At 42.9% G+C, this 12,021-nt stretch overlaps 1 protein-coding gene across 8 annotated transcripts in view; it reads right to left on the bottom strand.

Moving 5' to 3' along the window:
* The window catches only part of DLGAP1 (DLG associated protein 1), a 960,906-nt gene that overhangs the window by 11,418 nt on the left and 937,467 nt on the right, over nt 1-12,021 (bottom strand). For all 8 annotated transcript variants that reach the window (XM_025365244.1, XM_025365243.1, XM_025365245.1 and 5 more), the window contains one exon: nt 2,301-2,392. In XM_025365244.1, the coding sequence (XP_025221029.1) occupies nt 2,301-2,392 (92 nt within the window). The remainder of the gene's footprint in view (nt 1-2,300; nt 2,393-12,021) is intronic.

Below are 12,021 nucleotides of genomic sequence, written 5' to 3'. Positions count from 1 at the left end.
CATGCCTGTAATCCCAACACTTTGGGTGGCCCAGGTGGGCGGATCACCTGAGGTCAGGAGTCTGAGACCGGCCTGACCAACACGGAGAAACCCTGCCTACTAAAAATACAAAATTGACCGGGAGTGGTGGCGCATGCCTGTAATCCCAGCTACTCGGGAGAGTGAGGCAGAAGAATCTCTTGAACCTGGGAGGCGGAGGTTGCAGTGAGCCGAGATCGCACCATTCCACTCCAGCCTGGGCAACAAGAGTGAAACTCCGTCTCAAGAAAAAAAAAAAAAAAGTGAAACTCCATGTGAAAAAAAAAAAAGAAATCTGCAAATTTTTCAAAACTTTTGTCTGCAATTTCACCTTTAAAATTTGTACAATGTTTATTCTTCTTCATAATATAGTTGCTCATCATATATTTCTTTTAACAAGGTGTGTTGTGTTTTCCCTGCATCGTGTACGCATTGACTTCCTCATGTACCTATTCCTCATGTACATGTTTGAGCAATACGGCTTTATATAAGCTTTCTTATATTTAAAGCACAGAGAATCATGTTAATTGAGATCTGTGACATATTAGCAAGTTTGCAAATTAGTAGGAGTTCTGTACCTGGCCCATAGCTGAAGCTTGATAGAATATTTGTTGGACTGAATTCACTTATTAATACATTTACTAATAATAATGATCTCATAAACCAGAATAAATTTCTGAAAAATTGGAAGAAGGGTGAGTTTATTTTTTCTGAGAGAGGGGAAAATGAATTATAAATGTGTGTGTATTAGGCAGGGGGTGGGAGAGTGTGGGAACAGCCCTAAAGAGAGATTACAAAAAGAAAAGAGGGATGGAGACTACCAACTTTTCCATACTTTATATTTTCTCTTGGTTGATCCCTGTCTACATAAATTTCTTTCAGTCTGTATTTCTCCTTGTTAACAAGAAGTGGTTAAAACTCCAAAACTGGCCGGGTGCCGTGGCTCACACCTGTAAATACCAGCACTTTGGGAGGCCGAGATGGGAGGATCACAAGGTCAAGAGTTTGAGACTATCCTGGCTAACACAGTGAAACCCCATCTCTACTAAAATGATAATAATAATACAAAAAATTAGCTGGACATGGTGGCATGTGCCTGTAGTCCTAGCTACTTGGGGTGCTGAGGCAGGAGAATCGCTTGAACCTGGGAGGCAGAGGTTGCAGTAAGCTGAGATCACGCCATTGCACTCCAACCTGGGCGACAGAGCGAGACTCTATCACAAAACCAAACCAAACCAAACAAAACAAAAACTCAAAAATCATGCCTGTCAATTGTTGGGGATAAAAGAAAAACAAAAACCTCTAAGATCATATTTTAAGTCATTTAGATTGCTAATAATTGTTTTCACTTGCCACAAGGTAAACAAGTTGCTTTTCATTTTCTTTGTTTTAGACCCAGCTTGACCAACAATTGAGCAATAAAAGCTATTCTTGCAGGGATTTATTTTATTTTATTTTATTTTTTTAGACGAAGTCTCACTCTGTTGCCCAAGCTAGCGTGCAATGGCTCAATCTCAGCTCGCTGCAACCTCTGCCTCCTATGTTCAAGCGATTCTCTTCCCTCAGCCTCCCCAGTAGCTGGGATGACCGGCACCCGCCGCCACACCCAGCTAATTTTTATATCTTTAGTAGAGACAGGGTTTCACCATCTTGGCCAGGCTGGTCTCGAACTCCTGACCTCAGGTGATCCGCCTGCCTTGGCCTCCCAAAGTGTTGGGATTACAGGCATGAGCCATTGCGCCCAGCCTGTTTTGCTTTGTTTTTGCATGTCCAAGAAGGATGAATTCTTCATTTGTCTCAAGGAGATCAAATCTACACTTTGTAACATCCTTGACTTCTGGCTCTTGAATTAAAACAGAGAACTCAGATTAGGAAATAGTCATTGACTGCTATTTTAGAAAGAAAATCACTATCCAAAATGATTTTTTTGGGCAATATTATTTTAGAAATATCAAGCTGCTTCATATTTTGATAAGAACAATACAATCAGAGATGCCATGTGAAAGCCAGGAAAATGGAAAATTTTCAGTTACAAAAAAAGCAGGAAATAGTTTTAACTTGATTGAATTTTTTCTTCTAAGATTATTTAAGTGAAAAATAAACATTTTAATTTTAAGACAATCAGGAAATAAGATTCATCAGACAATTCTCTGTTCCAAGTGAGAGACTCCAATGGACCTTGACTTGGTTCAAAATCAGTTTTACTTGAGTTGGGCCAGTCTTGGTAAGATGTTCTTCTTATGGCACTAGCAGGGAAATTATAGAAGGAGAGTGTTACCTACCAGGTTTTCTTCACACAGTTCTCTGAACTGGTAGAATTTCTGGGCCATGAGAAGTTGAGCACTGCCCACTGCGGTTCGGATTTTGCCTAGAACTGAAAAGAGCAAACATACGAGAAATTTACACATCTTGCTTCATCGTTGAGATTTAGTCTGGTAAAGCAAAGAGGAAGTTATGCTGTAATAATTAGGAAAAATGGCACACACACACACTGAACACTCATGCCCACCCAGACAGCCCAATCACTGTTGTTACCCTGTTGGTCTATGTCACAGAGGCTCCTGGGTTAAAGTAATAAAATCAACTTGGAAAAACACATGCTCCTCCTGCATATTTCTTGGGAGCAATGGAGTTTTCCAGCACTGATGTTACCAAGAACTGGATGTTACCAAGAGAAGAGGCAAACAGTTGTTGCTTTTTTTTTTTTTTTTTTTAACTTCCTTTACCGCAAGGATGAATTTCAAGTGTTTACCAGTATAGTTTTGGATTGATGGAGTCAGCCGTCATGGTCGGCTGGCTTGTTTTTCTAATACAAGCCCAAACACAAGGAAAGCAACACTAAACTGGAGGGGGAATCTCTTGGCACTCACCATATCCCATCCATATCCTTTCATATTTTTCCGGAGCTCAGCCACTGGTACTGTTAGGAAAGAGCTGTGACTGACTGAAGTATTTTCTAAGGAGTGAACATGTTCAGTCTGTTGCCTAGAAAACACCAAGGCCGTCCCAGCTTTTACACTCCACAGCCCAATCTTCCTGTTAACAACATGGGGCGAATTCCCTAGGCACCGTGCTGAAAATCTCCGTCTCTGCAACAGGCTACTTCTTGTCTCCCCAGCTGCCGGCAGGCGTGCTCCGACCGAGCGGAGCTGCTCTCTGCTGAGCAATGCCCAGCTCTGCAGTCTCCCTGGGGCTCGCCTGCACAGTTTGGGACTGGGTGCAGCTGCCCCGCTACCCACCAGGGTGTTCTCAACACGCCGTAATGGTTGGGAAGGAAGGGATCAAAAACTAAAGCAGGAGAACGTCTCAGAAGAGCACTTGCCCCTCTGGAAATCTTTACAGGATTTAAGCAATCCGGTTGTTGTGAATATACAGAGCCAGACACCCGAGTGAAATGAAGCCTTTCTCAACCTCATACCCCACAAAGTCTGAGCGACAGAAATCGAAGAATAAGAAACTCCATTCTGGCCCAGGGTTTTCTAGCAATTTGCTCCTTTATTTGTTTTAAACTGCTAGGCTAGATAATGGTTTCTGATGCACATTCTACGTAGGCGTTACTCAACTATTTCAGCATTCCCACAAGTCACTCAGTGCATTTCTATTTCCTCTAATATGTCACCAGCCACACCAAACAGCTCACAGGCAGATATCTGTCCCCTCCCTCCGTGATCTCGAGGGGTCTCCCTTGACAGCTGTCTAGCAGCAATTTCTTAGGCCTAAGTTCTATTTTTCTGCTCTGCTTTTAAAATCTCTTGGAGTGGTTATCCTTTTCCTCTTTAACTAATAAATCAATTGTGCAAGACCTCCTCTCCTTTGCTTAACATCCCCAGAAAGGACAACTTACGGAGACACAGGGCCTGAGTGGGCCAGAGTCCTCACCATCTACTGCCTGGACAAGTCACCATCTCTACTTTCCCATATGTAAAATGGGGCTAATGGTACCTATTTGGAGGGTTGTTGGGAAGGTTAAAAGCATTAGTGTATTTGAATTGCTTAGGGCTGTGTTGGATTTACAGTAGGCACTTAATAATTATTGGTTATTATGTAGGGTCAGAAACCTCTACCTCTTCTATGGGTGTGCCCACTGTGAGGGCCACACTTGCCCTGGCTAGGAGAGAAGAGGAAAAACAAAGTGTAGATTATCTTAGGTGACTGGATATCTTGGTCTCCTGGGACAGGTATGCTCTCTGGGTGACCTCTTCCAGCTCTGAGAAGGTATATGGAGCAGGCACTTCCTAAGTGAGCATGCGGCTGTAGGTAAGCTCTGAGGTTTATGGAAACCTCTCTGAATTATCTTGCTGAAGGGTAGGACTGTGAGACTGGCAAATCTCAGAATGAATCCTGGGAGGTTATGACCAGGGTACCTAGGTCTCCACTCTGATGGCTGGGTTCCACAGCTCCTGGGAGCTATCACAGGAACTCCAGCTATTCTGATTTACCTAAGAACTTTGAGCTGATGGTTCTCAATTACGTCTGATGCTTGAGCTATATAATAGACTCCCATAATAAAAGTCACCGAGTAAGACAGTGATTCTCAAAAGAGGAGACAGCACTGTTCTATTATTATTCTATATTATTCGGGCAACATGCAACCACATAAGTTAGGGCTAACTCAGATGTCTTCTCAAAAGTGAAACAAGGGACATCTTTCTTCATTCAGCATGGCCTGGCAAGAGCCCTGGCAAAGTATCTGGGGTGGAGTTGCGGCCCTTCTGTTTCCCGGGCTTTTGCTGTCATGTTCCTTGCATGGAAATTCCCTACTGGCTCTGGGATACTTGCAATTCCTGTGTCCAGAAGATGACCTTTCCTAGGTCCTGGGTGGGGAGATGACTGCCTGGGCCTAGAATGAGATCATGAAACAGGGAGGCTTGGGAGAAGCAGATGACGGCTCATATTTCCTCGTCCTCCACACTTTCTTTTCCAGAGAACTAAAAACTCACTTTAATTTTAAGAAAGAAGCTGTAATGGAGGTTTTTTTGTTTGGTTTGGTTTGGTTTTTTTCCACTAGACACTCTGTGTGTGTGAGGTAAGTTCTTTCTTCCAAAAGTAAATTTCACATTTGTTGCCATGCCTTGAGGAAGTTGAAATTAATAAACAATAAATGGTAAACACCAGTAGAAGTAAAAAGTGGAAATAAAAAGGCTGAAAGTTGGTAAAGAAATGAAATGAAGAAGAAAGAAGCATCTCGATGTTGTTTTGAAACTACTCTAAAATGTTCAATACCAACCTTCAGGGCGGAAAAAAAAATACAGTTGGCCCTCTGTATCCATGGCTTTTGCATCTGTGGGTTAAACCAACCTTGGGTCTCACTATGTGGCCCAGGCTGGTCTTGAACTCCTGGGCTTAAGCAGTCCTCTCACCTCAGCCTCCCAGGGTGCTGGGATTCCAGGTATGAGCCACCGCATCCTGCTGAATTTGTTTTCTTTTTCCCTTTTCTCTCTCTCCTATGAAATGAAGCCCTACAGATAAAGTAAATGTTCTCCACTCCTATCCCATTCCTTTTTTTTTTTTTTGAGATGGAATCTCGCTCTGTCGCCCAGGCTGGAGTGCAGTGGCGTGACCTAGGCTCACTGCAAGCTCCATCTCCCAGGTTCACGCCATTCTCCTGGCTCAGCCTCCCGAGTAGCTGGGACTACAGGCGCCACCACACCAGACTAATTTTTTTGTATTTTTTGGAAGAGACGGGGTTTCACAGTTTTAGCCAGGATGGTCTTGATCTCCTGACCTCATGATCCACCCACCTCGGCCTCCCAAAGTGCTGGGATTACAGGCATGAGCCACCGCGCCCGGCCTATCCCATTCCTTTTCATCCCCAGAGGAAACCATTGCAGTAGAGAATGACTATTTCAGTCCCATCACTGAGTTCATAAGGTGTCTTTTCTGGTCCTGGAAAGGTGATAGCTAAGGGTCTTTTTGAGTGTTAGATTGGGGCAATGTCACTAGCACAGTTGAGACCCTGTAGCCAACAGCAGCAGATTTTCTCTGAAAGTTAGAATGGGGGTTTTAAAGCTCTATGGGTGTTGAGTTGATCTCTTTCACATTCTGGTCATGCTTTTTTTTTTTTACAGATTGTTCAACGCAGATGTGGTTAACACTTTTTCCACCCATCTCCCTTAGGGTACATTCAAGTGCATCTTACAGAATAATTATCTCTGCTGTGTCACCCAGGCAAGCCATGTAACCATGATTCATACCATATATTTGTGTAATACTTAATCAGACAGTAAGCCTTGTATTGCTGGGCAGTTCTTTTTATCTAAGTAAATCCAGCCTCCCCAGACACCGTATAGGCACCTGATGGTGAGGCTTATAGACTCTTCCCTTTCCTTTCCTTCCCCAGCTACTCTGTGAGTCTGTCCCACAGTGGAAGTACAGAACAAAACAGAAGACAGAGTTGAATGGAATTCCTCCTACTTAAGAAGTAAGCCCTCTCTATAAACGCCCCACTTACAATTCTTCAAACCTCTTACTCCACAATAGATATTTAAAAAGACCCACAATAGAGAGGACAGCCCTGGGTTAGTGAGTCACATAAAGTCAGGAAGAACTTTTGGGAGGCCTTGTGTTTACTTAAATGTGAATATGTGTTTACTTAAATTATCATCACTTGGTATTTCAAAACTCACAAACAGGCATCTCATTAGATCCTCACAGGACCCTGCGAGGCAGAGCAGATAACTTCATTTGAGAAAACTTGTGCTCAAACTACAAAGTCTCTTCCCCGGGGACACCTGCTGTGGCCAGTCCCTATCTTCTGACCCCAGTCTAGTTGGGCTCTCTTCTCTCTACACTCACTGAAAATTGTGTCTGAATCTACTTAAGTGGAAGCTATCTGAATGTGATTTTCTTCTTTTTTTTTTCTCTACTGTGGTAAGAACACTTAACATGAAATCTACCCTCTTAACAAATATTTAAGTGCACAATACAGTTTTGTTAATGGTGGTGCAGTGTTGTACAGCAGATCTCGAGAACTTATTCACCTTGCATAACTTTAGATCCACTGAACAGAAATTCCCATTTCCCCCTCCCTCTAGACCCTGACACCCACCATTCCACTCTCTGTTTCTTGAGTTTGACTATTTTAGATACCTCATATAAGCAGAATCATGCGGTATTTGTTCTCCAGTGACTGGCTTATTCCACTTAGCATATAGTCCTCCAGGTTCATCCATGTTGTTGCATATGGCAGAATTTCCTTATTTTTCAAAGCTGAATAATATTTCATTGTATGTATATACCACATTCCATTTATCTACTGAGTGTGATTTCTATTTATTTGTTTATTTATTTATGAATGAGGTCTCACTATGTTGTCCAGGGTGGAGGACAGTGGCTATTCATAGGCATGATCATGGGGTACTATAGCCCTGAACTCCTTGCCATAACCTTCTGAGCAGCTGGGACTGCAGGCATGAACCACTAGGCCAGGTTGCATGTAATTTCTTTATCAACATTTCCCAGCCAGTGCCAATGGATAGGGGTGAGTGGCGTAATAAGTCAGTGGGAGAGTTGGAAGGAATTTGCCAAGCCTGATCACTGTCCCACATTAGGAAGCAAGAGCCAGACCTGATCACTGTCCCACATTAGGAAGCAAGAGCCAGACCTGATCACTGTCCCACATTAGGAAGCAAGAGCAAACCACATCNAAGCAAGAGCCAGACCTGATCACTGTCCCACATTAGGAAGCAAGAGCAAACCACATCCATCCACCTGAAGTGACTGGCAGGCAAGGCAATTTCAATCCTGAAAAGAAGAGAGGAACCAAGGACACCTTGAAAGAGATGGTGGGTGTAAGTTTCAATTTCTGTTTTTCTTTTAAAGATTATATGTCATAATGAGAAGCAGAGAACAACTATTTTGGCTGTGGGAAAGGGGAGTCTTTTATGCAAACTATGATTTGAAATCTCCGGACTACATTCAAAGACCCAGCCATTTAGAAGAGAGAGACCTCCTCTTTCCCACTGACCTCTGTGGGATAGGTTGTGATTTTGAGAAAAGGAGGTAGTATAAGAGAAACAAGGATGAAGAGAAAAAACACTTTCTTTTAACCCTCCCAGTGGGTCTATGACAAAGCTGCAAGGAGTTTCAGTGCGCTGGTGATCTTTTTGCTGGGTTAAAATCAGGATTACAAATCCTTAAGCATAAGTAGCATATGTATCCTTTCCTATTTCAAGAGAAGTTAGGTCTCTAGAACTGAAAAGGCAGACATGCTCATTTCTCTGACTGCTTCTTTTGTTTGTTTGAGACAAGAGTCTCACTCTGTCACCCAGGCTGGAGTGCAGTGGCATGACCTTGGCTCACTGCAACCTCCATCTCCTGGGTTCAAGTGATTCTCCTGCCTCAACCTCCCAAGTATCTGGGATTACAGGCATGAGCCACTGCGCCTGGCCTCTCTGATTGCTTCTAATTCTTACATGATACTACACCTAACTTCACGATCATCAGACCTTACCTTAGGGCCTCAGAAACAGAGAAGAATAGACATATTTCTTATATCCTCAAAGTATGTTCCCTGAAGCCCAGACACGACAGACACCCCTGCAATGGATTACATCTGACAGGCTCCCCGTGGTGAAGGTTACTACGGTACATATGCTACATAGAACTTGTCACATTTTTCTGCCACCTACACTGTAATTCACCTAGTATGTTTCATTTTAGTCTAACTTTCTCTCTGGGCAATATAGGCATGCCTCAGACATATTGTGGGTTTAGTTCCAGACCACTACAATAAATGAATATCACAATAAAGTGAGTCACAGGAATTTTTTGTTTCCCAGTGCATATAAAAGTTATGTTTACACTATACTGTAGTCTGTTAAGTGTGCAATAGCATAATGTCAAAAAAAAAGTACCTAATACTTTATTGCTAAAAAATGCTAATGGTCATCTGAACCATCAGCAAGTCACAATCTTCTTGCTAAGGGAGGGCCTTGCCTCGATGTGGATGGCTGCTGTGATCAAGGTGGAAGTCGCTGAAGATAGGGGTAGCTATGGCAATATCTCTTTTTAAAATAAATTTTTTTTCATTTTTTATTTTTTGTAGAGATGGGATCTTGCTGTGTTGCCCAGGCTGGTCTCAAGCTTCTGGCCTCAAGTGATCCTCTCATATTGGACTCTCAAACTGCTGGGATCACAGGTATGAGTCATTGCCCTGGCTGGCTGTGGCAATTTTAAAAATAAGACAGCAATGAAGTTTGCCGCATCAATTGACTTTTCCTTTCGTGAAAGATTTCTCTGTTGCATACAATATTTGTTTGACAGCATTTTACCTACAGTAAAACTTTTTTCAAAATGGGAGTCAAGGGGCTGGGCGTGGTGGCTCACACCTGTAATCCCAGCACTTTGGGAGCCTGAGGCAGGCAGATTATCATCCTGGCTAACATGGTGAAACTCTGTCCCTACTAAAAAATAGAAAAAATTAGCCAGGTGTGGTGGCGGGCGCCTGTAGACCCAGCGACTCAGGAGGCTGAGGCAAGAGAATGGCGTGAACCCAGGAGGCGGAGCTTGCAGTGAGCCAAGATCATGCCACTGCCCTCCAGCCTGGGCAACAGAGCGAGACTCTGTCTCAAAAAAAAAAAAAAAACACAAACAAACAACTAGAGTCAAGGTTGGGAGTGGTGGCTCAGACCTGTAATCCCAGCATTTTGGGAGGCCAAGATAGGAGGATTACTTGAGCCCAGGAGTTCAAGACCAGCCTAGGCAACATGGCAAAACCCCATCTCTACTAAAAATAGAAAAAATTAGTAGGCATGGTGGCATATTCCTGAAGTCCCAGTTGCTCAGGAGGCTGAGTTGGGCGGATCACCTGAGCCTGGGAAGTTGAGGCTGCAGTGAGCTGTGATTGTGCCACCGCACTCCAGTCTGGGCAACAGAGGAGACCCTGTCTCAAAAAAAAAAAAAAAAAAAAAATTGGAGTGAAAATCCTCTTGAAACTTACCACTGTTTTATTAACTAAGTTGATGTAATATTCTAAATCCTTTTGTGGTCATTTCAACAGTGTTCACAGCATCTTCACCAAGAGTAGATTCCATCTCAAGAAACTATTTTCTTGGCTCATCCATAAGAAATAACTCCTCCTCTGTTCAAGTTTGATCATGAAATTATAGCAGTTCAGTCACATTTACAGGCTTCACTTCTCATTCTAGTTCTCTTGCACTTTTTACCACACCTGTGGTTTCTTCCTCCACTGAAGTCTTGAACCCCTCAAAGTCATCTGCGAAGGTTGGAATCAACCTCTAAACTCCTGTTAATGTTGATATTTTGACCTTTTCCCACGAATCATAAATGTTCTTAATGGCATCTAGAATGGCGATTCCGTTCCAGAAGGTTTTCTTTTTTTTTTTTAATTTTTAAATTATTTTTTCAAATTTTTGTGGGTGCATGGTGTATATATTTATGGGGTACATGAGATGTTTTGACACAAGCATGCAGTGTGACGTAAGCACATCATGGAGAATGGGGTATCCATCCCCTCAAGCATTTATCCTTTGGATTACAAATAATCCTCCAGAAGGTTTTCAATGGACTTTGCCCAGGTCCATCAGAGGACTCACTATCTATGGCAGATATAGCCTTAAGGAATGTATTTTTAACTAAGAAGACTTGCAAGTCCAAATGACTCTTTGATCCATAGGCTGCAGAATGGATGTTGTATTCCTGTGTTTTCATGCTACTGATAAAGACATACCTGAGACTAGGTAATTTATAAAGGAGAGACGCTTAATGGACTCACAGTTCCACATGGCTGGGGAGGCTTCAGTCATCGTGGAAGGTGAAAGGCACGTCTTACATGGCGGTAGATAAGAGAAAATGATGATAGACAAGCAAAAGGGGAAACTCCTTATAAAATCACCAGATCTCATGAGACTCATTCACTACCATGAGAACAGTGTGGGGGAACCACCCCCATGATTTAATCATCTCCCACCAGGTCCTTCCCACAGCATGTGGAAATTATGGGAGCTACAATTCAAGATGAGATTTGGGTGGGACACAACCAAACCAAATCAGATGTCATGTTTGCAGGCGTGAAAACGACATTCATCTCCATGTACATCTCCATCAGAGCTCTTGGCTGACTAGGTGCATTGTCAATGAGCAGCAATATTGTGGAAGAAATCTTTTTTTCTGAGTCACAGGTCTCAACAGTGGGCTTAAAGTGTTCAGTAAACCATGCTGTGAACAGAGATATTCTCATCTAGGCTCTGTTGTTTTACTTATAGAGCAAACTTTATAAGAGCACACAAATTTAGCATAATTGTTAAGGGCCCTAGGTTTTTCAGAATGGTAAATGAGCATTGACTTCGACTTCAAGTCACCAGCTGCCTGAGCCCCTAACAGGAGAGTGAGCCTCTCCTTTGAAGCTATGAAAGGCCTACATGGCATCTCCTTCCGATAGAAGGCTGTTTGGTCTACATTGAAAATCTGTTGTTTAGTGTAATCATCTTCATCAATGATCTTAGCTAGATCTTCGGGATAACTTACTGCAGTTTCTCCATCAGCACTAGGAATTCACCTTGCATGTTTATATTACGGGGACAGTTTCTCTCTTTAAACTTCATGAACCAACATTTGCTAGCTTCAAACTTTTCTTCTTCAGCTTCCTCACCTCTCTCAGCTTTCATAGAATCGAAGAGAGTTGGCCAGGCGCGGTGGCTCACAACTGTAATCCCAGCACTTTGGGAGGCTGATGTGGGTGGATCACCTGAGGTCAAGAGGTCAAAACCAGCCTGACCAACATGGAGAAACCCTGTCTCTACTAAAAATACACAATTAGGCATGGTGGCGCATGCTTGTAATCCCAGCTACTTGGGAGGCTGAGGCAGAAGAATCGCTTGAACCCGGGAGGCGGAGGTTGCAGTGAGCCGAGATCACGCCACTGCACTCCAGCATGGACAAGACATAAACTCCATCTCAAAAAAAAAAAAAAAAAAGAGAGATTTATAATGTCTCTCTGATTAAGCTTTGGCTTAAGGGAATGTTGTGCCTGGTTTGTTCTTC

Source organism: Theropithecus gelada, chromosome 18 (assembly GCF_003255815.1).
Source record: "Theropithecus gelada isolate Dixy chromosome 18, Tgel_1.0, whole genome shotgun sequence".
Taxonomy (NCBI): domain Eukaryota; kingdom Metazoa; phylum Chordata; class Mammalia; order Primates; family Cercopithecidae; genus Theropithecus; species Theropithecus gelada.
Note: the sequence above shows the minus strand (reverse complement) of the source record. Positions and strands in the feature narration are given on the sequence as shown.